We start from the raw sequence: 26,118 nt of genomic DNA on the forward strand, positions 1-26,118 counted from the left end.
TCCTTCCGCATCGCAAACACCACCAACGCCCCGGCCAGCAGCCGCTGCTCTCTGGCCACCCAGCTCTGAAGGCCGTGTCGCTGCCAGCACTGCCAGAGTTACTTCTGCGGTGCTGCTGCCTTCAGAGCTGGGCAGCCAGGGGCGATCACGTTCTCTGCAGCGCAGCAGGACTATTTTTTAAATCCTGTTCCCGTCCCACAATACCCACTCCAACTGCTTGTGCATGGTTTGTTGAATTTTTATCCTGCTCCTGCTATTATGGAAGCAGGATCCCAGTCCTGCTACAGGGTAGAGCCCTTCCAAAAAACAAACAAACAGTTTCAGATGATAGATAATGGAGGGGGAGGCGTGGCAAATTCCATGAATGGTAAGGGGGAGCGTGACTGGCAAAGTTTGCACACTACTGCTATAGAGAGAAGCCTGCCAGAAACTCTACCTGGTAGAGGACCAGAAGCAGCCAATGCAGGAGCCTTCCAACTTCTGGACACTCCACTGAAACCTGGAGTATGTTCTCTGACTTTCACTGTCCTGTGCTGATTGGTTGTTTGTGCCAATATAGAGGCACCCTCCTCGGAGTCTCTTCTGCTGAGCTTCCTTCTACACTTGTTCCCCTGATTCCTTTTTCTTCCGTTTACTTTCCAGTTAGCGGATCCCTTTCTAAGTAACCAACCCTTCACCCCAAAATAAAAAAAATATCGCATCAACACGACATTTGCTGCCCTTCCATTGTTCACTCTGCTTGTGTTCTACTTTCCCCCCAACCTTGTATCCATCCTATTTACACAATGCTGTCTCACAGTTTCCTTGGACTTCCCTGTCTGTATCTATACGCTTTTTTCTTGTCTTTTATTTTGACAGTAAGCTCTTTGAAGGCAGGGGCAGTCTTTTTATTCTGTGTTTGTACAGCACCTAGCACAACGGGGTTATGACATGACAACAAAACGACATCTATTACACAAACACACGCTTTTCTAGCTCTCCTGGTTGCCAAGAAAATATTGAAAACATGAACTAGGAGTGAACTTGAAACAACATACACCCCAAACATCTGAGGGGTGTAAACTGCCCCATTCATGTCCCCGAGACGTTAAATCTAAAACCTAAAGGCAAGTGTTTACGTTTCAATACGGCTAACTCTTTCACGGCTTATTATTTTTTTTTTTTAGTAGAAACATCCAGCTAAAGGTCACATCCCACAATCACAAACTACCTCCCATGCCTCCCCAGTGGCAAAAAGCCCCCCTGTCCCTGATCTACTTTTCAAAACATCCGGTTTCCCCCACTTCCATTTTTTAAATGCAGTTGTGTTTGTCAATACAAAAAATCTGCGACACAGAAAACGAGGCCAGCACAAACTAACAACATTTCATACCAAATTCAACACAAGGGGAAATTACTCATTATAATATTTGATTATTTACATTAAAAAAATTAGAGGTTTTTAATTAAAACTGCTACAGATTTTCAAGTTTGCTACACCAGAACGATGCAGAATCCAGGGCTTTGCTGAAAAAAATTAGGCCCAGCTTGCCTAGGAATGCATGGAGCCTTTACTATAAAGGACTGGACAGCATGGGTGAGATGGCATCATTTTGTCCCAAGGCTGTAATTACACTGAACTTTTGCAGTAGTGAGAGGTTTTAAGCCCTAGTACCAGTGCATTTCCACTGGATTTCTAGGGTAGACAAGGTGCCAGATTTTTAAGAATGGTCTATTCCTGCACAGAGCATGTCTAGGAGACACTGGTAAAAATGCCAATGGATGGCCAGAGCCCTGTCTACACTAGAACTCACACCAGTAGAACTGGTGATACTATAATGGCAGGGCATTTTAAAAAGCAGCTCAGGGTAGACTGGGCTAAGAGTGTGCTCATAATCACACAAAATTAAGAAATCAATTATTTGCTCCCTGCCTGTACTGCTCATGTGTTTCTTTTTTCAAACTATTTCCATTTCTGCTTGGATTCCAATATTTCTGGATAGAAACATAAAAAAAGACTAAGCCTGCTGAGCTGTTCACCCAAAGATCTCCAAAAGATTTTACAAAAGGTTGGTAAAGTTCTTTCTTATTTTGCACATAAGGAAGTTGAGGCACACAAAGTCAGAATGACTTGGCTAAAGTCACACTGTGAGCCAATGGCCAAGTTGGAAATAGAGGATACAATTTTCAAAAGTGTCTAAGTGATTTAATCTCCTAAATTCCATTTGCAAAAGTGACTTAGGCACTCAGGGCCAGATTTACAAAGGTATTTAGGTGATTGAAGCTACACATAGGTGCCTAGGGGGATTTTGAAAATCCCCTAAAAGCAGGTGACTTCAATGGGCGTTATGCACTTAGTAATTCTGTAAATCCTACTAGGCACCTATCTCCATCTTGGGTACCTAAATACCTTTGTAAATCTGGCCCATTAAGGGTCTGAGTTTTATTGAAAGTCAATGGGACTTAGAATCCGCAATGCCCAATTCACTTCTGAAAATTTGACCCAGAATCCAGATCCTCTTAATCCCAGTCTTGAATTCTAATAGTAGAGCACACAGCTTTCCATTACCATAAGAGAGTCACACAGTTCTTTCCCCGATGACCTTTATATGACAAATAAACAATGTTGTGAAGTTCCACGTTTTCCTCACTTTAAGATTCAACCCTGCATGGAGCTAATCAATGTGGCCTCAGTCCAGCAAAACAATTAACGCACATTCTTAATGTTTAAGCAGTGGACTCACACGCTTAAGTGTTTTCCTGGACTGGGGCCAGTGTGCTTAACAGCTGCCAGGATCGAGCCCTTTATTACAATGTGTATTTCACCTTGTATCAGAAATAAAATTTTAAAATCAAAGTGCTTTTAATCAAAGTGCTTTTGGAGGATTTTGTGTTTTTCGGTTGTGGATATGAAGATATTTATTTTTTTTACTCATATATTTATTCAATGGTTCCCCTATTTTTGCTCATGAGAATTCAACAAAACAAACATATTTCCTAGCAGATGACTATACAACTCATTCATAATTTAGGCATGGTAATTTGAAAGGTACTTAGTAAGAACTGTACCCTCATATTATTATACCAATACTCAGTCTCACATCTAGCCTTTAAGAAAGGTACTTACTTCTTGTAAACAACACCACAACATATACTTGTGCAAATACTGTCCACACAAAATACTGTCCACTGATCACACAAAATTTCTTTATCACTGAATGCTTCACAGCTGGGTACAGTCTAAGCATTCCAATATAGCACAAATAGGCCACAGAGATCACAATGTAGCACACAGGCACAACAACATCGGTGGATGTGACAGGGCATGAATGAAGAGGGGCACCATGGCCAAGCTCCAGGGAGAGGGATTAAGCACAGGGAAATGGGGAGAGTTGGGGAGTAGGATTTAAATTGCATTATCTGAGAAAGAGGGTCAGGAGTCAGACTGGGGAAAACAGAGGGGTCGACATGGGAGAGGAATCTCCTGCCCACTGGTGAAAGACCAAATGGATATGGGAAGACTAAAGGAAAAAAAATTATCTAGTGAAAAACTTGGTCAACAGTTTGGACTCTGACTCTGCACAACTTGTTCACTTGAAAATTCCCATGGAGGTTTTGAGAGTGCTGGAAATGCAGGATCAGACCCCGAGAACAGAGACAGAAATGATTTTGGAGAGCTGGAGGGGGCTGGGTGGAGGGAGGGGCAAATACATGGTGGAACTTGAAGACTAGGAAGGTGATTTTCAACTGGATTCTCTAAAGAATAGGAAGCCAGTAAAAATTTCTGAAGATGGAGGGTGGGCAAGGGGGATATATTCTTGGGTACTGGTGCGGAAAAAAGGTCACATTTTGGACAATTGTAGTTTGTAGAACTGAGATACAGGGAAATTAAAGCAGGTGTTACTCCAGTCAAGAGGCAATGAGATGAGACAATAAATAAGAGTTTTGGCAGAGCAGTATTCAAGACTGTGTCTGCTATAGCGGGGATGGTGACAGAAGCAGCCAACATTAGAGAGCTGTGGCAGGTTAAAAGAATTCAGGGTTGGTTTCAACAACTCAGCTCCTGATGGTAGAGGGGAAGGTGAGATTTAAGCAGAAGAGGTGGAATGATCATGAGGGGAGGTCTTCAATTAATCAGCTTTTTTAAAATATAGAAACAAAGGAAGATATTGCCAGAGCCAGAAGCTGGTGAAGTTGAAGCAGACAGAAAGTGAGGTAAGGGCCCAGAAGAGTGAAAGGGATACAGAACTGAGTATCCTCCGCACGGAAGCATTACCCAAGACTGAGTTCAGAAAGAAGGTGGCCAGAAGCCTTGACTGAGTAATGCACCAGTACCTTTTTCCGGAACATTAAGCTTCTCCTTTTTGTGCTTATATTTGTTGACAATTTTGTGGAATAAGTTCTTTTTCTGAGACTGGAATGAACCTACAGACAATATTAATAATAATATATTTTTAATTAGAAGTTTTTATACAGCAAAACAATTATAGCATGTAGAATATAACTACCCCTACAGCATGCCACTTCACTTTACAGTGTAGTGCCTGATCCAACACCCACGGGAGTTAATGGAAACTTTCCATTGACCTCAGCAGGCATTGGATCATTCTACTTTAACATGTAAGAAAGATACCAATATAGTTTAAGAGAGTGAGGATGACAAGAAAAGTTGACTACATAAAAATAGCCCCCTTTCCCTCCAAACATCTGCTCTCTGTGTATATTCAGAGTAAGAGCTCTTTGGTTTCAGTGACAAAAGTAAGTTTTTACTAATTGCAGAGCTAACGCAGCTCTGGGAGCTGGAGTCTCTCCTGGCTCATGCATCATCCTCAGTTCTGACTGCAGAATTTTTATTACTTAGGATGGTGCCCAAATATCTCAGGGAAGTTTGAGCACTGGCAGTTAGAAAAACGTCTTTCGACTGGTAAATAACATGGAAGTGGCCAAGACACAACAAACAGGTAACCCTTCCACTGCAATCCCATTTTTACGGAGTCACTTTTCAGAGCAGAAGTGCACTGTAAAGCATTACCTCCAAAAAAGAAGCAGGGAACCTAGTCTTCATGCTAGCTTCAGACTGGACCCCCCTTAGAAGAATTCAGAGAGGTACGGTATATGAAATGACAACTTGTGGTTTTTACAAGATGGAGTACTTTCCATTTGCATCTGATTTGATAGTAATTCACTTGAACATGCTCCTAGCTGCAAAAACCACCTCACCTACTTGTCTTTAAAATACACACACCACGAATATTTTAAGTCCTGGAATTTCAAGCTAACAGCAGAACTACATACTGCCAACTTTATCTATACTGGTCTTCCTCCAACCCCCCATCGAAGTCTTCCATCATTGCTGCCACCAATACAGCTCCACTAGCAGGAAATATGAAAGTGAAAAGGGTAGCATAGAGAAGGCCTAACTATAATTATTTATATTTAAATATGGATTCTCATACCTACATGTAAAGATAAAAGCAGTATAATCAAGCAAGAAAGTTGGAAACTGTAAGGTGCTTATGCACTTTGGTTTGGGAAGTTCCTGCCAACAGTCAATTTTTTTAGTTTGATATGGTAGTTAGAAGTCACAATCTAAAAGTTACAGCACTATGCAAAAAAGGACAGTCCTCAGTTGGTATCCATCATGGGTAATTTTAGCTTAAGTCTGAACTAATTTAATTATAACTGGTTGATAAAAGTTAAATAACTTCAACAGAGTAGGTCAAATTAGTTACACAAGTTCAATCCTTCTTCAGTGCGTACAGTTGCATTCATATTACTGAGCACAGAATTTGGCCCGCTTTGCATTCTTTACCATGGCAAGCCAGGATGCCAGAGTACATGGGAAGTTATTCTAAAGTGAGAAAAAAATGTTAAAGCTATTCTTATCTACAAGTTTATTTATATCCAATAACAAAAGAAGAGCAGACAAATCTGCTCTCTGTACTTGGGCTTGTTATTAAGCTACTGTACTGGTTAAAAGGGGCAGAAGTAACACCATAAATAGATTTAGTCAGCACCACAGAATTGTTTCAACCTTTGATTTTCATGAAGGCATGATTTCCTTTTACAGAATCTGATATTTGTCCTTTTAAAAGAGTTGTCTTCATGTATAACACCACCACGTGTCGTCCTACTCCTTATCCACTGAGCTGGAAAGACCAGGAGCATGAGGAGTGCACGGGTAAGCATGATCCACGCACGTTTGTACAGAAAAGTGTAAAGTCATGGCAGTTGACATACACTGAAGAGTGCAGAGTGTCGACAGGGAGAGTAGAAGAAAGCCCCAGAATGACGACCTGACCCAAAGCAACAAAGAGACAAATCAATCAACAGAACTGTTTCCTAAGGGGTGTGGAGCTGATGAGCAGCAAAGAAAAGTTGAAAAGGGTTAAGCAAAGCCAGGCTTGGAAAAGCAGAGGCAGGCAGAGGGAAAGGTGAGGGCTTAAATCCTGGCTCCCTAAAATCAATGAGGTTAGGATTTCACCCCAAGGCTCCAGCAGGACTGAATATTGGCGCAGGGCTCCATGCTAGCAGATCCCAATGAAGGGCCAAGCCCTAAAAGATGAAAAAAATTGCTTTTGGAATGACCAAAGGGGTGATTTCAGCTAGGAGGTTATTGGGATATGTGGCACATTATAAATTAGTACAGAGGTTTATACTACTATACTCTAAGTTTGCATCTTATACCAACACTGCATAGAAAAGTACAGCTCAGCAGTGTCAGACAGATTGCTGAGCACTGGAGCAGATATTCTGCACAGAAGCAGTGACTAAGGAAGCCACAGAAATAGGTTATGCGCTTTACAAATATTACACAGAATGAAGAATGTGTTTTGTTTATGATCCTCTTTCTACCATCCCTTCTAATCAGCTCATCACAACTAAACAAAATTGAAGCAACCCCCTCAATGGGTATTGGTTTCATGAAAACATCTGTTCTCAAATGGAAACTGAAAGACATGGACTTCAGGGATAGGGAAAGGAAACTCTTCTCTGTCCCCTCATTCTGGGTTCCATTTTTCCCCACTTCCCTCTCACATAGCCAGTTGCAATAGTCACTAGTTTCAGAGTAACAGCTGTGTTAGTCTGTATTCGCAAAAAGAAAAGGAGTACTTGTGGCACCTTAGAGACTAACCAATTTATTTGAGCATGAGCTTTCGTGAGCTACAGCTCACTTCATCGGATGCATACTGTGAGAAAACCTGGATTTGTGCTGGAAATGGCTCAACTGGATGATCACTTTAGATAAGCTATTACCAGCAGGAGAGTGGGGTGGGAGGAGGTATTGTTTCATGGTCTCTGTGTATATAATGTCTTCTGCAGTTTCCACAGTATGCATCCGATGAAGTGAGCTGTAGCTCACAAAAGCTCATGCTCAAATAAATTGGTTAGTCTCTAAGGTGCCACAAGTACTCCTTTTCTTTTTGCGAATAGTCACTAGATCATCCTTCAGCAGCGATCATGGATAAAGTGGAGTAAAGGCGAAAACAGGTCATTTTTGTGACATACTATGGCCCAACAGTAAGAAAGTCTTGATTCCATGAAAAATTCCTTCATGTTAATCTATTTAGTTGGTTGATGAGCTAATTACAGATGCAGTTTGTATTGTAGGTGAGTATATTAGCATGCGATTGACAATTACCTAGGGAGGTTGTGGAATCTCCATCACTGGAGGTTTTTAAGAACAGGTTAGACAAACACTTGTGCGGGATGGTCTTGATCATACTTAGTCCTGCCTCAGTGCAGGGGAATGGACTAGATGACTTATTGAGGTCCCTTCCCGTCCTACATTTCTATGATTCCATGAGTCTAAGAACCAAAACTCTTGGACTCAAATAAACAAACAAAACAAGGAAGAAATACTAAGATGATGATATCAGGTCCAGACCCCAGGGTGCAAGTGTTACCCTTGTTATCAGTATTGTAGAGGCCAAGGAAGGAGCCAGTCATGGAGATCAAATAATCGTTCACTCTCACGGGAGTAAAACATATTTTAGGAAACTGCTTCCTATGGGGAAAACGTTCAGACGTACCTTAGCCATACACACAGCTTGTGTACTCTGGTGTCCTTCAGTGGGTGGGTGTAGTTAAATAGCAGAGCTGGAGGTGTGTCACAACAGGCAAAAAAGGAATCAGCTCATTAGGGATTGGCACTTCGGGGCAAATGAAAGAAAAGGTGACTGGAGAAGAAAGCTATTTTGAATGATGTGCTGAATGCCCTGCTTATCCTGCTTGTTTTGATTACTCGACATATCAGGCCTGAAACACCTCTTGTTTAGACTGTTATAAATCAAGATTAACTCAATTTGAAGTTAACGGCTTTACAACAAACTGATGTAACGCCATTGTCTTCAACTGAAACAAGCAATGTATGTGATTTCTTAAGTATTTAAGGCCTGATTAAGAAATAGTTACTTTTTAAAAAAAAATTTATTTAAGAAAAAATGACATAATCTGTCATGTCCTAGCATCCTGGGAACCATTCTGTCACACTGAAGCCTACTTACTGAATTTTTAGTGGCAGTTTATGGAGCACTGATCTGATACTGTGAAAACTTCTCTAACTACTGGTCACTAAGAATACATGGGAAGTCTATCATGTGCGCTACAAAGCTATGGACATTTGTCCAAGAGAAAAACAGAATGTTCTTAAACAAGCTTTCTCTGGCCTATGTGCTATCATTATTACTTCTCGTGTGTATCACAGTCAGACCTAGACTCCTCAACCAAGACTGGGGCCCCATTGTGCTGGGTACTGTACAAACACACAGTAAGTGACAGTCCCTGCTCTGATGAATGGTCTATAACAACAAGATAGACAGAGGGTGGAAGGAGAACCAGAGGTACAGAGAAGTGAAGACAGCTGCACACAATTGGTCAGTGGAAAAGGCAAGAATAGATTCTAGGTCTCCTAAGTCCCAATCTGGTGCCATATCCACTAGATCAGTGGAGTTCAACTTTTCCAGATGACTGTACCCCTTTCAGGAGTCTGATTTGTCTTGTGTACCCCCAAGTTTCACCTCACTTAAGAACTATGTGCTTACAAAATCAGACAAACATACAAAAAAGTGTCACAGCACACTATTAATTACTTTCTTATTTTTACCACATACTTATAAAATAAATCAATTGGAATATAAATATAGTACTTACATTTCAGTGTATAATATATAGAGCTGTATAAACAAGTCATTGTATGAAATTTTAGCTTGTACTGAGTTTTGCTAATGCTTTTTCTGTAGTCTATTGGTAAAACTAGGCAAATATCTAGATGAGTATGCGTACCGCTGGTTGAGAACCACTGGACTGGACCCATTGTGCTTCTCCAATTCATTTGAAAAATGCTTGAGTTCTAACGCAGGAAAAAAGTACCCCTCAGAACTATCTCTATAATTTTCTTCTATAATTTTTGTAAGGCTTTTCACTATATGTGCTTCACTTAATGTGCTTCTTTATTAGAAGCATGCACGAGACCCCATTCACAGACATGCACATCTGACAGTTTCTCAGGTCAGTATTTGATAGATGACCTGCTATATACAGACTGTTACGTCTGCAAAGGTTGCTATCTGGTCAGCTGTTAACTTAAAGGCAAATCTGGGAAGCAAACAGTGGGTCTAGGCTCCAGAGCTTGCCACTACTCATGGCAATACCCTCACTACATCACAGGATAAGTTTGGGATCCAGCTTAACGAAGTTAGCCTTGGTGGGGCAGTTATCTTTTACATGGTTAAAATTCTCTTGCACATGGTTGGGTCCGGCTTGCTTCATATCCCTGCCTCACATGATCTGCAGTATCCCAGAATCCACTTCCAGCCAGCGTGGCCAATACTTGAGCTACTCATCTCTGTTGATCTGATACATTTGTTGGCAGCACAATCACCGCTCAGTAGAGCTGACTGAAATTAGGAATTTCTATTCCTTGGGAACTTGCAAAATTTCAGGGGGTTTTGTTGTTGTTCTGAACTGGAATGAAACGTGGAAAGTTTGAAATTTTTTTTTTGTTCAGATCAAACCTTTTAATTTTGAGACTTTTTAATATATAATCTTTTAATTGTATATAATTTTAAAATATACAAATCTGGAAACAAAATATCTAAGTGTTCCATTCCCCTGTTGAAATGCTTCCCTTCAATTATTTCCCCTCCAGACAACATTATGTCAAAATCAACATGTTCCCGGGTTTTGATTTTGTTGAATTGATGTTTTTCAATGGAATAATTGCTCTGAAGGAAAATTTTTGACCAGCTCTACCTCTTGGTATCTCAGTGCCAGCCCACAATGGACCTGTGCTGACTCACCCAATAGCTGCAAGTGAATTTAGTATTCATGGAAATGAGGAACTGTTAGCTGTGGTTTGGCCAGACACAAGGTATGCCTACACTTCGAGATCGGGGTGTGAGATCCAGCTCAAAGAGACACATCCAATAAAAATAAAGCTAGCTACAGTACACACCTATCTGAGAACCTAGCATGTATTTGGAGCAACTAGCTCCTCCTCCTGTGCTCTATTTTTAGCACACTAGCTTGACTGGTGCTTGCATGAGTATGTCTCCTCAAGCTGAGAATCACACCACTAGCTGGAAGTATAAATGTACCCATGGGATAGGCAAGTGCAAGTGCTTATAATCTTACCCAGAGGGCTCTGCCAGCACTACTCATACCTGACCTGTAACACACCTGAAATTGTATTGCTGGTCTTCTCTTGAGACAAGAGACTGGAAAAATTCAAGGCTTTCCAACTGTGCTTTGCAAAAACGGAGATGAGAATGAGACCAACTTGCTAACAAAGCCAAGGGCAGAATTCAACTTTTCACTATTTGACTATGGAACATATCCCATGATACCCAGACAAATGAGTAGGTCAATAAAGCACCGAACAGTGTGTTCTGTTGCTAGAAATCAGGGAAGTTACTGCTGATTACCACCACCAATTAGCAGTTGGTTCCCAAAACGTGCTGCGTCACAAACCACCAGATTACTGTGTTATAGTATTGGTTCATTTGTTCTTGGTCAGACTTGTAGATATCTCAGATACAAACTATACAGTTGCAATTAGCAACGATCAGGCCTCAGTAAATATTATGGACAAATGGCTAATTTTGCCAGAACCTGCTCGGCCCATCTCTACCTACATAAATACAAAATCAATACTATATTGGGCATGCTCTGTAAACAACATCATAAACAGTTCTGTTCCATGTATTGTAATTTGGCTGCTTGTGAGTCATACAAACAGCACAAAACTACGTATGTTTGAACAAGGTACTTAGATTGGCAAAAGTAGTTAGTTACTGCCACCAGCACAGTGATCAGACAGTACGAGTTATTCTCATTTTACCAGTGTATTCAGCATCTTATTGCCTCAGCTCTGCAGAACAGAATTATTGGCAATCATTCCTCCTTTCCTGATGCACTTATATTCACATACATTATAAATACCACGGGTCAAAGAATTAGCCCTAAAGGATACTCACCCACCCTACACAAACTGCGCATACGCACACAAACTGCAGCAGAACATGACACAACTGGAAGTTTCTGCTCATGAGAGATTGAGTACTGGACTTAAAAGGGTTCAGAATGGAGGCATCACTGCAGAAATGTTTTATTTCCAGAGTGAGAACGTGCTAAATCAATGAATAAAAGGAAAAAAGGAAAAACAAAACCTGTGAAAGTCCTGGCGATAACCAACTTTGTCATGATGAAGAAAGCAACAATGACTCCACATTCCTCACATGTAGGCAAGCATGCTGAGGTAAGAAAATAACTCCTGAACCCAGCACAGCAGCTATTACGGATTATGAATGTACCTCAGAAAGCACCTTACCTTTGTTGGATTTTGGTTGTTCCGCTGGGCAGCTTCCAACCTTCTTCTTTTTCCTTGGAACAGATACGCTTTTCCGGTCAAACGTAATGGGACTGTACTGAGGGAGGCTGTTGAATTTTTTTTCAAATTCTTCTTCCAATTTTGCTAAACTAAAGAAAAGGAGGGAAAAAAACAAAATCAATCACATGGTTCACACAGATAAAGTTAAAAACAGGTTCTGGGTCGATAAGCTTCAGTGGTACTTTTATACCTGAACTCATCACAGTTAGGTCATTTTATATATACACTACATTTTAAAAAAATTGAACGACTGTGTTTGGCATTCAGTCCTGATCTGTCACGTGAGGGAGATTAATCGATCAGAAAAGGAGGACAAAGAAACACTGAAAAAGAGTGCCACCAATGTCAGTGAGTAAATAATACTGGATTATGAACAAAAAGGTTTTCTGAAAAAGGCAACTTATTTTTTTAAAAGATTTTCTCCTTTTTATTTATAAAGGGAGCCTTTATATTAAAGCTCTAATTGGTTTCTCACACACACACACACACACACACACACCCCCTCACACCCTCCCTCAATGCCCCTCCCCCCCGCCAAAACTATGAGGAAAAACAATTTACAAAAGCCAAGCAAGCAATAAACAACCAAACTACTTAATATACACAGCTCTTCAATAAGGCTTCTGGGAAGAACCGAGGGCATTGGGCTAGGGATGCAGCAGGACTGGACTGGCTGCTGCATTTATCTGGTGATATATTAATTATTTTATTACACAGAGCCAACTGCATGATACTTTAATTGCTTGTAAATGTATCTGTTGTTAGGGTGACTAGAGCTCCTGTACATATGTTCATAGAATATCAGGGTTGGAAAGGACCTAAGGAGGTCATCTAGTCCAACCCCTTGCTCAAAGCAGGACCAATCCCCAATTTTTGGCACAGATCCCTAAATGGCCCCCTCAATGATTGAACTCACAACCCTGGGTTTAGCAGGCCAATGCTCAAACCACTGAGCTATCCCTCCCCTGAGCTTGTGTGGTTTTTGTTGTTAATAATAAACTGGTGCTGACATGAGAAGTCTGAGTTTTCCTAGCTCTAATTTTCCTTGCTATAAAAGACCAGCAGACAATGAGAGTAAACATGAATGCTTAGTGAGACTGCCTCTAAGCACTGTGTGCCTGGAAGAAAGGCAGAAGCGTGAGTTTTTCAGTTTTCTCTGAAACAGCTCTCAAATGAAGCATCATTACAGGCAACGAAACTCGCAAATTGGAGTTGATTTACTTATCCCCGTAACCATTATTCTGTATTTTTGTTAGAAACGTATTTCATCTTTCTCTGATGTTCAATCAGAGCCACGTAGAAGAGCAGTGGTTTCAGTTACAAAACACAGATTTCGTTCGCAGCAACTGTTTTGTCAGTAAAAGCAACAGGCCGTGCTGCGACCATGCTACTTTGTACATGGGTATCTAGACATCCATGAAGTAAGTAGAGCTGTTGCTTTGATGACTGACATATGCTCTCCCCTCCCTGTACTATTTCCTTTCCCAACTCCCACCACACCTGCCTATGGTCCCGGGGGGAGGGTGCAGGTCTAACAAGCAAACCCAACTTTGACAGCAGAAGAGCCATCGTCACAGACAATTTATAGCATGTGGGACGTGGAAGAAGCAGCGAGTGCTGCCATCACTAAGCCAGTGATTTTAATTATTAAAAAAGCAATTATAGTGTCATAAACATACAGAGGTTTACAAACATATAGACAGACATTAGCTGGCCTGAGGAGTTTGCAACCTAAGGCCCCGATCCTGTAATGACGTTCACATAGGCAGACCCCTGCACTGGTACAGGGCCTGGGACTACCTCTGCAGAGCTCATGACAGGACAGGAGCTAAGACAGACAAGACAAACATGGCATGTAACAGTAGGGAGTGGCCACTGGAGAAGGCGGTAGGGAGGATACCTGGATAGGGTTGACAACTTTGTAATATTTAAAAACCAGACACTTTCCCCCGAAGCCCTACCCCTGTTCGCTCCTCTTTCCCTGCTGTTCCCTGTTGCTCCTCCCCCTCTCCCCAACCTCTGCCCGGATCAGGAGGGACTCATCCGCGGAGCCGGGGCTGGGAGTTGCAGCCACCTGTCGCAGGTAAGAGGCTGCCCCAGGTAAGCAGGGGCTGGTGCAGGTGATGACTCAGTGCCTCCCCCACCCGCAGTAACCAGACTTTGGGTGTCTGGTCAGTAGATCTGACACAGTCAGGTCCCCTTTTCGAGCGGACTTTCCGGTCAAAAACCAGGCACCTGGCAACCCTATACCTGGAATCAGTACATTTTAAAAAGAATTAATATGAAGAAGGCAGAGGTTACCTGGCAGACAAGAAGAGGGAGATTGTTCCCATGGTAATGGGCAACTAATGCAAGAAAAGGTACAAATCTGAGTCTGGGAGAAGAAGGAAGTTGCAAGGCGAGAAGGGTGGGAGGAACAAGGTGTGCGGGGCTGGGGGAGGAGGAAATAAGAGGAGAGATGTAGGTATGCAGAGCCTTGAAGAGGAATGTTTAATATATAGGTCTGATCTACACTTAAAGATTGGATTGACCCAGCTATGCCATTCAGGGCTGTGAAAAATTTTGTATCCTGAGCATCACAGTTAGGTTGATTTAACCCCCAGTGCAGACACGGCTACGTCAGTGAAAGGATTCTTTCATTGATCTAGCTACCGCCTCACGGAGAGGTGCATTAATTACATCGACAGAAAACCCCCTTCAGCCAACGTAGGAAGCAACTACACTACCGAGTGACAGAGGTAGAGCTGCAGCACCACGGGTGCGCTGCTGTGGTGGAGACATACCCATAGTTTCTTGAACTGTTAGTAAAAATCTTAAATCCGTGTATTATAAAGATTTCTTCTATCAGAACTGGTTGAATAATAGTAATGAACAACACTGCTGAGTCAGGAAATAAGTTATCCTCACATATATATCTTCATTATCTAACCAGTTGTACAGATGGTAGCACAATATTTGTCAAATACATTATTCAAAACTTTTAACTGGCAAACTCTGAATAAATTATTTGCATCTACATTTTTTAGATTAGCTGAGGGGCTGTGGAATTCATCATCTTCTCAAACTGACTTAAAGTTTTAATGGAATTAAATAAATGGAAAGCTGGTTAACTTTTTAATGGAACATTGTGCAGTATGAGAAGATCTTTACAAAATCTCGGTATCACTGACGAGGACAGTATGTACTGAGAATAATAAAAGTGCAGCATTACTTTGCGAAGTGTATACCAGGTAATAACACCACCTTGAGATTTGCAATATTTAATGTCCTTGCTCTAAGTGCATTACAACTAAATTTCAGATACATTAGGTTATGAAAAATGTTACTATAAACCTACACAAAAGAAACATATTAAAACTTTAAGCCTGAAATATGAAGAGAATCTATTCCCTTTAATCCAATTTATTCCCTCTGAATTCAGATAATTAGAAATATCCAAGGATTTGCAAAGTATGAATGGCTAAATAGATTTTTCACCACTATCGCTGAAGTTAAGTAAATCTGTTAGTGCTATGAGGAGAATTGCTATTCATATTCCTGAGAGCCACTTCTGTGTAGATCTGCAAAAGCATTAATTTTTAAGAGTAATTAATAATTATTTCTCTACTGATTATTCCACTGCCTTAACCAGCTTATCTCCTATTCAAGTAGTTGCCTCCTTGACTGATAATGATTTATTTACCCTCCACTGCCTTAGAACAATGCCTACAAAGGAAAATAACAACTCTTGGGTGCTACAATAATAAAAATAATAAATAAGTGAAAGGAGCACTGTCAAATTATCTCCTTTTTGGGGGGTAAAAAGTAACACTTTTTCCAGTTGATGAAGCGCCTACTTAGAACTTTAAATAATGTTTCTTTGAAAATTAAATTAACCCTCTACATCACCTCTTAGCTAGGTAAATATTGTGCTTATTTTAGAAATGTGGAAATAATTATTTGATTCCGATTTATATCGGTGTAAATCAGAGTGATCACAATGGAATTAGATTGGTTTAATAATCAGTGAGAAGACAGAATCAAGCCCAGAGAGGTGAGTGCTGAGTGTTTCAGACGCACGCTCTAATTGCGAGTATCTAGCTTGAGACAGCTTGGGCCTGACTTACAGAGGTGGCGAGCAACCGCTGTTCTCATTGGCTTTAACTTCAGTTTGGAGTGCTCAGCACCTTTAACAATCAGGCCTCAAGTGGTCTGAAATGTGGCACTGAAAAATCAGAGTCCATTTTGACAGTTTTGATCTATGCAGCTTGCCTAAAGCTAAACCGAATCAGAGACCAGACCTGGACACAGGATGGTCTGGTTCCCAGTCCTGTGCCCTACATACTATATTATCCTGTTTTTCAGTGGAATGTGCACAGTTATCTACTTTTACTATGACAACCAAATCCATTCCTGTAGATTGGAAACAAATCATGCTTGTGCAAAACTCTGTTCACGTGAGTTACATCAACTTACCCCAGAACAAATTCTTCCTTTGGCTTAGTTTTTTTCAGCTTTTTACTCCCACTCATCCCACTTTGGGAAAAGGCCCAGTTTTCTTCATTCCAGCATCCTTCGTGGTCTGAGGAGTTGCCTTTTCCTGAGCTTCGTTTGCCTAGGAAAGAGGAAAAAGATTCTTACTTTCACCATGGAACCTGTGGCACTGGACTCACAAGGATCCTGTATATCAAGAGTCACTCAACAGTGCAATTTCTGCTGCTCTGCTGACTGACTCTTCACATGTTTCTAAAATGGATTCTGTGCCAACTTAGGTTCCTAAGGATTAAGAAGGTTACCTGGTAGCAACTGGATTTACCCATATTTACTACCTTAAAAGAGCCAACTTTTGGAACCTTCTGCTAAGCTGCAGGACCCCTACAGTGTGGATCTGCAGAGGTATAATGAAGGAGAAAAGGTTTCACAGATTTAATGTAAAGGAAAAGTAACCTCAAGGGTTCTCGCTTCAATTTGGCTGTTCAGATTTTCATCTTCGATTTGCTGCTCAGAGAAATGCTTTTAAATGTATCCTACTGAAAAGATACATCACATATTTTAAACCCAAATTAATCTTTCCATTCAAATTCTGATCATCATCATCATCCACTTTTAACAACGGAGATGCTAAATTTGGAAACTGATGACAGATGTGATCTCCCTACTTCTATCCTGAATGAACGAACTACACACTGTTTCTAGATCCCTCCCCTATTCTTTGGGTGGTGTACCTTATCTGGGGACCAGAATATACACCAGAAAGGAGTGAGAGACACATTACCTCTTAAAGGATTCAGAGTTATGCCTATAGACCAACAGCATTTCTTCATATAGGCAACCAATGCTCTAGTGCAGCTGGTCAGGGTTATATAAAAATGCAAGCCCTGCCCAAACCAGCAGATTGACCTGTTAACACATGTATCTTTAAAGTGAAATGTGCTTTAAAGACTATATCTTGCAATCAGATATGCAGTAAAGGGGAAGGAAATATGTCTACTAATTGAATCAAATAAATCACTGGTTGCGTTACAAGCCCGCACCTAATTAATGGCAGACCAAGAGAGAGATGTTGTTCAAACACAATATAACACCTTTTGATTTATTTTTCTCTCCCTCTGTAAATAAATGGCAAAAATCACCTACCTCTGTCCACATTAGCACGCAGGGACGTGAGCATGCCCTCTGACACCAGAGTCTTATAAAGAGCACCTTTGCAAGATCGCTCTGATTTCCTGGAGCCACAGGTTTCAATCTTTTTATTACAGTCACTGTCTGCTGTTTTGACCTGTCCAGGTAAACTCTGCGGTACCACATCCTCTGTTGGGGTCAATGGTTCTGCTTTTATGTTGTCAGGTACCTCACAAGGCGCCTCCATATTGGCTGTAATACTAAGAAAGTCAGGAGGCTTTGATTCTTTGGTGGTCTCCGAGGATTTCTCCTTTGATGCTCTCTTCTCTTTTGATTTCACTTTTTTCTTTGGTGACTTTGTGTCCAACACACTTCCCTTCATGTTTGAGGCAGGACGGACCTTCTTCCGGGGGATTTCGCCGAATCTCTCTGCACCCCAGTCGCCCTTTGCAACTGCTTCGATAGTATAAATGACACTTTCAATATCAGACTCAGAGGACTGCCTCTTTTTACAAGCCTTCTTAGGGTTGGATTTTTCGTTTGTGTGCCGGTCCAGCTTATTTTTTTTCTTTTTCTTTTTTATCTTTTCTGGTTTGCTCAGCCCCAGGGTATTAAAGTCAGCAAGTGACAGCTCTTGAGAATGACATGTGTGATCCTTTGCACTGGTACTATCATTTATCTCTAAAGTACTGCTGTCTGCTGCCGGATCAGTAAAGTGACTGCATTTTGTAACTTTCTCCGACTCTTCAGTTTTTGTCTTTTCGTCATTTTGATTTTTCACCATCTCAGATTCTTCCACTTTTACTTCCTGTGAGTCTTTCACATTCACCTTCTCCAATTCTTTCACTTTCACTTCCTCTGGAGCTTCTGCTTTCACATCCACTGATGTTTCCACTTTCACCTTCCCAGGTTCTTTCACTTTTACCGCCTCTGATGCAAGGCACATCTAAAACAAGTTTAAAACATCCAATCACCACCAATTAAATGCCACTCTCATTCAATTTAATTATTTTGATTTACAGAAATGCTAGAAAGGGGCACTTATCTAAGGCCCTGATTTAGGAAAGAAGCCCCCTGCATTCAGGACAGTACTTAAAACATCCCCCCATTCAGGATAGTATGCTGTATGATCTCCAGGTCTGAGGGAAAGACACCTGAATCAGGCTGTAGATGCCCATGACATCCTCTGAAAATACACAAATAGTACCATAAATGCAGTGGTACAGTTCGATATAACCCACCATCAGTAAACCAGGTAACCTACAAACTATTCCACCCGCTCCTTATCATTCTGGTTCCTACTTTCAAATACCAGTGAATGAAGAATTTAACCAATTCTTGATACTATCATTTTTTTCTTTATTCAATTTGCAAAACAAAGTAAAAAACCAAAACAAAACCTTTAAATTTCTTTTACATGATACAGAAAAATCCTCTGAAATCACAAGCCTCTTCAACACCAGAAATGTAAAGTGTTACTACCTTGGAGCCAACCTTCCTGGTGATATCAGTAATGGAGGCCGAATCCCTCTATCTACCCACAGAACGGCTACCATAAAGGATGCATTAAGTGCAAGCTTCTCCTAACTGCTCTCCCACTGGTCCTCAGCAGTGACAGAGGGATCAGCGCAGGACCTGACAGGGTAGTTCACAGTCTCCATGCCTTGGCTTCTCTGCTAAGACTGCTAGCAGGGGTAACCACAAGTGTCAGACCAGCTTCCTCTGGGAGGATGTTCAAAACTTTAAGAGAAACACAAACCAAACCAAACCATACAAACAAATGACCACCAACTCCTTTAACAGAGGTCACCAAAAGAACCACTCGAACCACTCCCCTGGGCTGGATTTTAGCCATTGGCCTAGAAGTCTCCATACCTAGTACTAATTTACGAATCCACTGGGCCTCCTGTCACTATGAAACTGAACATTTTATTTTTCTCACACATCTTTTTAAAATCACATAACCTGCTATTTTACCTGCTTTACAGTTCAATAGGTTCAATTTTAGTTAAATCTGTAGAAAATAGAGATCCTTTGGCTGACCTGATTCTTTTTATTATTATTACTTTTGTCAAAGAAAACTTAGCTCATGAGTTCAGATTTGGCTCTAAGGAAGATAGTATCTAAAGAAATCCTGGTAATAATCTCTCATAGTCTGTTTATTTAAATAAACTGAAATTTTCCAAGTTCCTAAGAGGCTTGGAAAATCTCAATCTTAAATCTTTAAAATATCCTGTTCATGTGACAGCAACTCCATTTTTAACCCTTCTTCTCTGCTCTACACCTTTTCTTCTAAAGCTTGTAACATAACCAGCAGAGAAGACTTCGGACTGCTTTAGCTGTGTGGCTATGAAAGGGGTTTTGGGTGTTGTAGGCTATAAACTAACTCATGGCATGTGGTCTTATGATTTGGAAGGTTTAGAAAAAAAGAGAACTTTAAATGTTTCCACAACGGGACCATTCACTGTAACTACTCCTGGAAGGACAGTCTGATGTCAGCTGCAACGTATCAGAACACAGTTCCTCCAGAAGTCATACATGTATTCATCATTTTAATATAATCTGCATGAGAGTAGAAATAAATGGAAGTGACTGAAGCCTTCTAAAACGTATTTGCAATGACAATGTCCTGACCTGAATAAAACCCCAGAAGTGTTCATTAAAAATACTCTGAATACAAATCAGATAAGTCCTCTGCCATCAGAGGTTCTGACTTTTTTACTGTTAACTCAGTAGCACTAAGAGCTTGTGCTTTAATGGTTAGTCTAGGGAAATCTTGATTCTTCGCACCCAAGTGATAATTAGTACGGTTGTTTATAGAAGCATAAATTATGATGGTGCCACTGTTCTGACTGCTAGACTCAGGCAGTCAGCATTATTAGCTTCTCCTCCCCACTGCACCAGTGGTAATTAATCACCAGTATTTTAATATTACCTCTGCCAACTGAAACAACGCTGATGTCCCACACTGCTTTGTTAAGTCAGGAGGGCCTGAATGGGATGTACTTGAGGAAATCTTAAGCAAAAAACAAAGAAGGAAAAAAACATTACTTCTCCAATACATCCTTCCAGTGTGTTGAATTTAAAATTTTTACAAGGGTGACTTTTCCTCCAGCCATACATTCATAAAAGTCCATATTGTGAGAAAAAATTGCATTCACGGTACATCCAAAGGGCTCATTGCTGGATTTTCCTCCTTATAAATAATAATCTAGTGCCCTCAGACAACGCCACTAACAGTGATTTTCGACTTCTGGATTCTTATTAATCAGGGCATCATTTAGGAGAAGGCTGACATAAAGGACAAGTTCTCCTGCTCACGTACATTGTTGTAGCTCCGCTGGCTTCTTGGAGTCAGTGGAACTGCTCTGGTTTACACTAGTGAAGAATCTAGCCCAAACTGTTTCTAAATGTACCTTTCTCCTCTTGTATCAGTTTAGTGCTTATCTTCAGTACTTCAGTGGAGCCTGAGTAAGAAGTGTTGAGGAAGACTCTAAAACACAACCACTTTCTAAACGCATTAGAGCACCAATCCAAGCATCTCAACATGAGGCCTCAACATTCCTGCAAAGCAGGTATTTTTATACTCCAAGAACTCTGATGCCGTCAGTTAGGCTCTATACCAGCCTTGCAATGGCGGAAGGGGATGTACAGCTGCTTCAGTGGAGTGAGGTGCAGAATTTGAAGGGGGGTACAGATCCTATCCCCAAGCAACTCTCCACTCATTTTGGTCTTTCCATCTAACCCCACCACCGGAGCCATGAGAGTTACTTTACAGGACCCCCACCCCAAATCACTACCATAGAAGGAAGAGAGACCAAAAATATCCTACTGGGAGTCAACATCCTTGAGGAGGTTGCATCTATTCACATAATCTCCTAATCACTCTGAATTATTCTTCAATGGCCCTGAGCTGTCAGCTGTTGAGGCTGCAGGGCTCATAAACTATCTCCAGGGTTGTCAGCTATTTGTGGTAGAACCAGACTCCCTGCACTGAGTCACGGAGATGTTGCAAATGCTCACTGTTCTCCTCACCTTAGACTGGAAACAGGATAGAGAGTGATTGTGTAGAGACATAGATCTCTATGGAACCCACGGCTGAGCTGCACGGCTATGGCTTTCCAAGCAGTCATCAGATTGTATCCCTAAAAGTAGCTGCTTCAACCACTACTAGAGTTTACATGAACATATTTGGCTCACTTTTAAATATATTTTTGGCACTGTTTGCATAATACTGACAAAAATCAATCTAAAAGAACAGAGAGATGAAGTTGAGAGTTTGATTCTAATCCATACAAATAAAGAAGAGTGGGGGAAATGCAAGTATGGTCAAACCCGAACAACTTATTGGGCTCCGATGATGGGGTCCCAGAGTCCGGTGATGGGGTCCCAGAGCTCAGGGCTCACTCTGGGTGGGCAGTGGGGAAGCCTGCTCCTCTCCAGCACACAGCACATGATGTTTGGGTTACAATGGTGTGATACAAATGCCTGCCAAATGAACGTGCAGTGATGGGGATCACTCCAGGGGTAGGAACACAACATGTTAGGGCAGCTTCAAATTAATGCCTGATCTGCCCACTCAGTGGTAATTAAAGAATTAAGAAATTCACAAGTTAAACAGAATCTCTCATATTTTATGCGTCCAACTGGGTTCAGGTGTCACAGAGAACACAAAACCAAAACCACACCAAAAAAACCTGTGAGCTTTTCACAGGCTAGCTGATCCTTCAAGGGGACTTAGGCACGGCATCACCTGTGGCAGACCAGTGACCCTCCCAGCTGATCAGCTAGGAATCAGATGGCCTTGTTTATCTGGTAGATTCAGAAGAAGGGAAGCTCCCAGGCAGATGGCCTGGAGGAGGACTGAGGAGGATTCCAGGAGGGAGTCTATCTGGCCTCTGTGACTGGCCCTGGAAGAAGGGAGATTCCCAGAGGGGAAAAGCCCAGACAGTCAGCTCTCTCTGTAGGAGAGTGGGAAAGAACCGACCGTGGAGTCGGGAAGGGCAGAAGACTTTTTATGTTGCTCTTGGGATTATTTACTAAGTTTGCTACCAGCACCTCACAAGGTGGTGCGTGGGGGACGGGTCACTTGCAGGTTTACACTAGTGTAGATGGTGGATTCTCTGTAACTTTAAGTCTTTAAAACATGATTTGAGGACATCAGTAACTCAGCCAGAGGTTAGGGGTCTATTACAGGAGTGAGTGGGTGGGTGCGGTTCTGTGGCCTGCAGTGTGCAGGAGGTCAGACTAGAGGATCATGATGGTCCCTTCTGGGCTTAAAGTCTATGACAGTTTCCTCAGAAGGCTAGTAGAAAAACAGAGGCAAGGTGAATAGTGCCGTAGTGGGCACAAGCGCAGGCTATTCAGGCTGACCCAGCCAGAGCATCTTAAGAAGGATTTGTGCAGAATTTTTATAAATTTAAGTTGGAGTCTGTACCTTACCTTTAGTTTGTATATTAAATTAGGTTTGAATGGACCTACTTAAATAATCATCGAGAGAAAGCGCATGGATGTTTGTTTCAGATCCAAGTTTCTCGCTGCCAGACTCAGTCTCCTCTTCTGCTTCAATTGTGCTACAACTCTGCACTTCTGTGGGCAAGCATATGGACTTTCCTATGACTCCTAAGGATTTGTTTCTTAAGAGGTGCCAGACCTTCACCTAGTGGTGATATGCAAACATCAGGCCTGATTCAACAGTGTTACTCCAGTGCCATGCTGGTGTAACTCCAGTGAAATCAGGCTCACTATTATTAAAGGGGTACAACATTAAGATCACGTGCAGAATGCTGCCATTATAATAAGCAAAGGAAGGGGATAGTTCAACACATTTTCCCCACCCCCCACTGTTCCTCAGACGTTCTTGTCAACTGCTGGAAATTGCCCACCTTGATTATCACTACAAAAGGTTCCCCCCTCCCCCCCCACTCTCCTGCTGGTATTGGCTCATCTTAAGTGATCACTCTCCTTACAGTGTGTATGGTAACACCCATCGTTTCATGTTCTCTGTGTATATAAATCTCCTCACTGTATTTTCTACTGAATGCATCCGATGTAGTGAGCTGTAGCTCACGAAAGCTTATGCTCAGATAAATTTGTTAGTCTCTAAGGTACCACTAGTACTCCTTTTCTTTTTGCGAATACAGGCTGCTACTCTGAAACCTGTCGCACTTCTAGTGTTCACAAGCTTTTTTGGCTTGTTTTCAGAGCTGCAAAGGTCACATCCCCCTACAGATCACTAGCTCCTGCTAACTGATCACCCTAGCATGCACTCTGCTGGAGCCTAGGGACTGCCTAAAGGGTAAGGCAAATCTCTTCTTTCCACTCATGCATATTTCTTTAAAATTTATCTTTTTAGTATCCTTATTTTCTAACTAAGAAGGAACAAAACATTACTGTTATGCAGTCAGGGGTAAAAAAACCCCACGATACGTGGGTCCAAATTCTAGAGTTTTTTCAATGGTTCTAGCTTCTAGATTTCTCTCCAGCAGAATGAGTGTTGGGATGCCACTGGATGGGAGTCAGCGAACCATTCTGGGCATTGAAATCTGCAAGCTGTGGTCTTGCATAGTAAACAAACAATATGCTGAAATGTTCCCTTTTCCTTATTTATCTGAGGGAACCCAGCACACATCCTTTAATTTGTAGATTCTTGACATATTAAAACAAAAATATCCAAGCCAAACTTCAAGGGGATGGGGTATGTTTTATCAACAACGAACAAACTGACATTTCAGATGCATCAAGGAGTTCCAGTAGCGCCTGGAATACCTAAATCTCAGCGAGTTTACTTATCATGGCCCAATACTCACATGGTAATTTTAATCTTGGATACGGATTGCAGTCCCCACTCTTTATAAAGAGCCTCACATTCCTCAAAACCTGCTTCTTGCTTCCTAAATTGGGCCACAAATCAGGAAAGGATTCCCCATGCGTAAGTCCTATTAAAGTCACATACTGAAGTGTGACTATATACTTTTCTGAATCAGGACCTTGGTATCCGCAGTGACAAATCATCTACACCTTCTCTTGCCGTACCTGTTGTGCTGAATTGTGTTTTTGTCAGAGCTGTACTGTGAGTTCTCCAGGGCAGGAATCTGATCCTGCTTTCTAAGGGACCATGTATATTTACAACATAAATGAATTAAAAAAATGTCAGCGGTAAGTATCCCCTATGACAGCAACTCAGGCTTCCTTTTTTTGTTTGCTAAAGCTGAGTTTGCTAAAGCTGAGTTTGGTGCTAGAGTTTGCTAAAGCTGAGTTTGGTGCTAGACTAACTTGTGAAGCCCAAGTGTTTTGGGGAAAATATGCACACATGTTCACATCATGATGGTAACAGGAACCTTACCTCTGCCAGCTGGAAGAGTGCGGACTTCCCACAGTGCTTAACAGGCTCAGGACTCCCCAGCTGTGAAGTATTTGATGAGATCTACATTTTGAACAAACAGAAGAGAGAACATTTCAGGGTCACTGGGGAAAGAGGCGGGGGGGAAGGCTAACTGTCCCTCAACTTCTCTTGGGATATTGCAGACAGTCAGTATAAACACTGGGCCCCAAATTAGGAAAGCATCCCTATTCAGGAAGCACTTACGCATGTGCTGAAGTTCCATGAAAGTCAACAGGACATAAGCGTGTGCCTAAGTTTTCTCCTGAATCTGGGCCTATGTGCGTAACCACATTTTTTATTGGATTTGTGACCTCCATAGATGACACATGCTAGCCATGCAGGTTTTTCTACATCACTTCAGTGACCACCTAAGGGACCACACAAAAAACAAACCCCATCTGCTACTTAGCAGAGGCGGGTCTTTTGCTAAAGTATAAAGTTATACTGGAAACTTTGGGGAATCTTTCTGTGTGGTTACTTAAAACAGAGTATTGTTTGTTTGAGATGGGTACAAATTTCAATGTATTCCTTTAAAGTTAAAGGAAAGCTTTCAGTAAGTAAAGTTTTCCAGATCAATAAGGTCTTATTTGCCCTTTAACATAGACACTGTTATTCCTGCCTTAGCAGCTGCCTAGTGGCCCACTTCACAGAACTGTCTTAGTCTGCCTGTTACAGGTGGCACAGCAAAGAGACCATTTTAACCTAATGGCAGTCACACTGCTCAGAGAGCATCAGTGTTCATTGTGCTGTCCCAACCTTGGCTTTGTAGAATTAAATGGTATTGTTTGGAATGAGAGACTCCATCCCTTAACACTGGTTTTTCAGGGCACAGGTGTTCCTGAGACAGTTTCTTCATAACACACACATTTATATTCACAGTCTTTTGGGATATACAAGGCCACTCTAATTTTTGGTTGCAAGCTTGTCCACTCCTGGGTCTCAATGTGTTTTTATACACATTTTTCCTTTGGAATAGATTACTTTACTTTGCAGTTTCAAGGGGATACACTGGAATTAAAAAACAAAACACCCATTTTACTGCCATTCATTCACCATACACCTATGTTTAAAATACACACAAACATTATTTTTGTTTAATGTTTATTAATAGTTATTACTTCTATTACAGTAGCTCCTGGTGGTCCAGTCAAAACTGGGTCTCTATTGTGCGAGGCACTGTATAGCCATGGTCCCAGCCCCAAAGAGTTTCTAGTCTAAAACCCTGATCCTGCAATGAGCTCCATAGAGGCAGTCCCCTTAAGCA

At 41.5% G+C, this 26,118-nt stretch overlaps 1 protein-coding gene across 8 annotated transcripts in view; it reads right to left on the minus strand.

Moving 5' to 3' along the window:
- BBX (BBX high mobility group box domain containing) overlaps nt 1–26,118 on the minus strand; it is a 199,704-nt gene that overhangs the window by 25,418 nt on the left and 148,168 nt on the right. For 4 of the 8 annotated variants that reach the window (XM_073306497.1, XM_073306468.1, XM_073306477.2 and 1 more), the window contains 6 exons: nt 24,816–24,896; nt 20,406–20,486; nt 17,486–18,416; nt 16,325–16,463; nt 11,810–11,958; nt 4,315–4,404 (listed from right to left, as the gene is read on the minus strand). In XM_073306497.1, coding sequence (XP_073162598.1) covers nt 4,315–4,404; nt 11,810–11,958; nt 16,325–16,463; nt 17,486–18,416; nt 20,406–20,486; nt 24,816–24,896 — 1,471 coding nt within the window. The remainder of the gene's footprint in view (nt 1–4,314; nt 4,405–11,809; nt 11,959–16,324; nt 16,464–17,485; nt 18,417–20,405; nt 20,487–24,815; nt 24,897–26,118) is intronic. The other 4 variants (XM_073306538.1, XM_073306507.1, XM_073306528.1 and 1 more) reach the window with 2 other exon arrangements.

The sequence above is a fragment of the Lepidochelys kempii genome, chromosome 1, assembly GCF_965140285.1.
Source record: "Lepidochelys kempii isolate rLepKem1 chromosome 1, rLepKem1.hap1, whole genome shotgun sequence".
Classification (NCBI taxonomy): Eukaryota; Metazoa; Chordata; order Testudines; family Cheloniidae; genus Lepidochelys; species Lepidochelys kempii.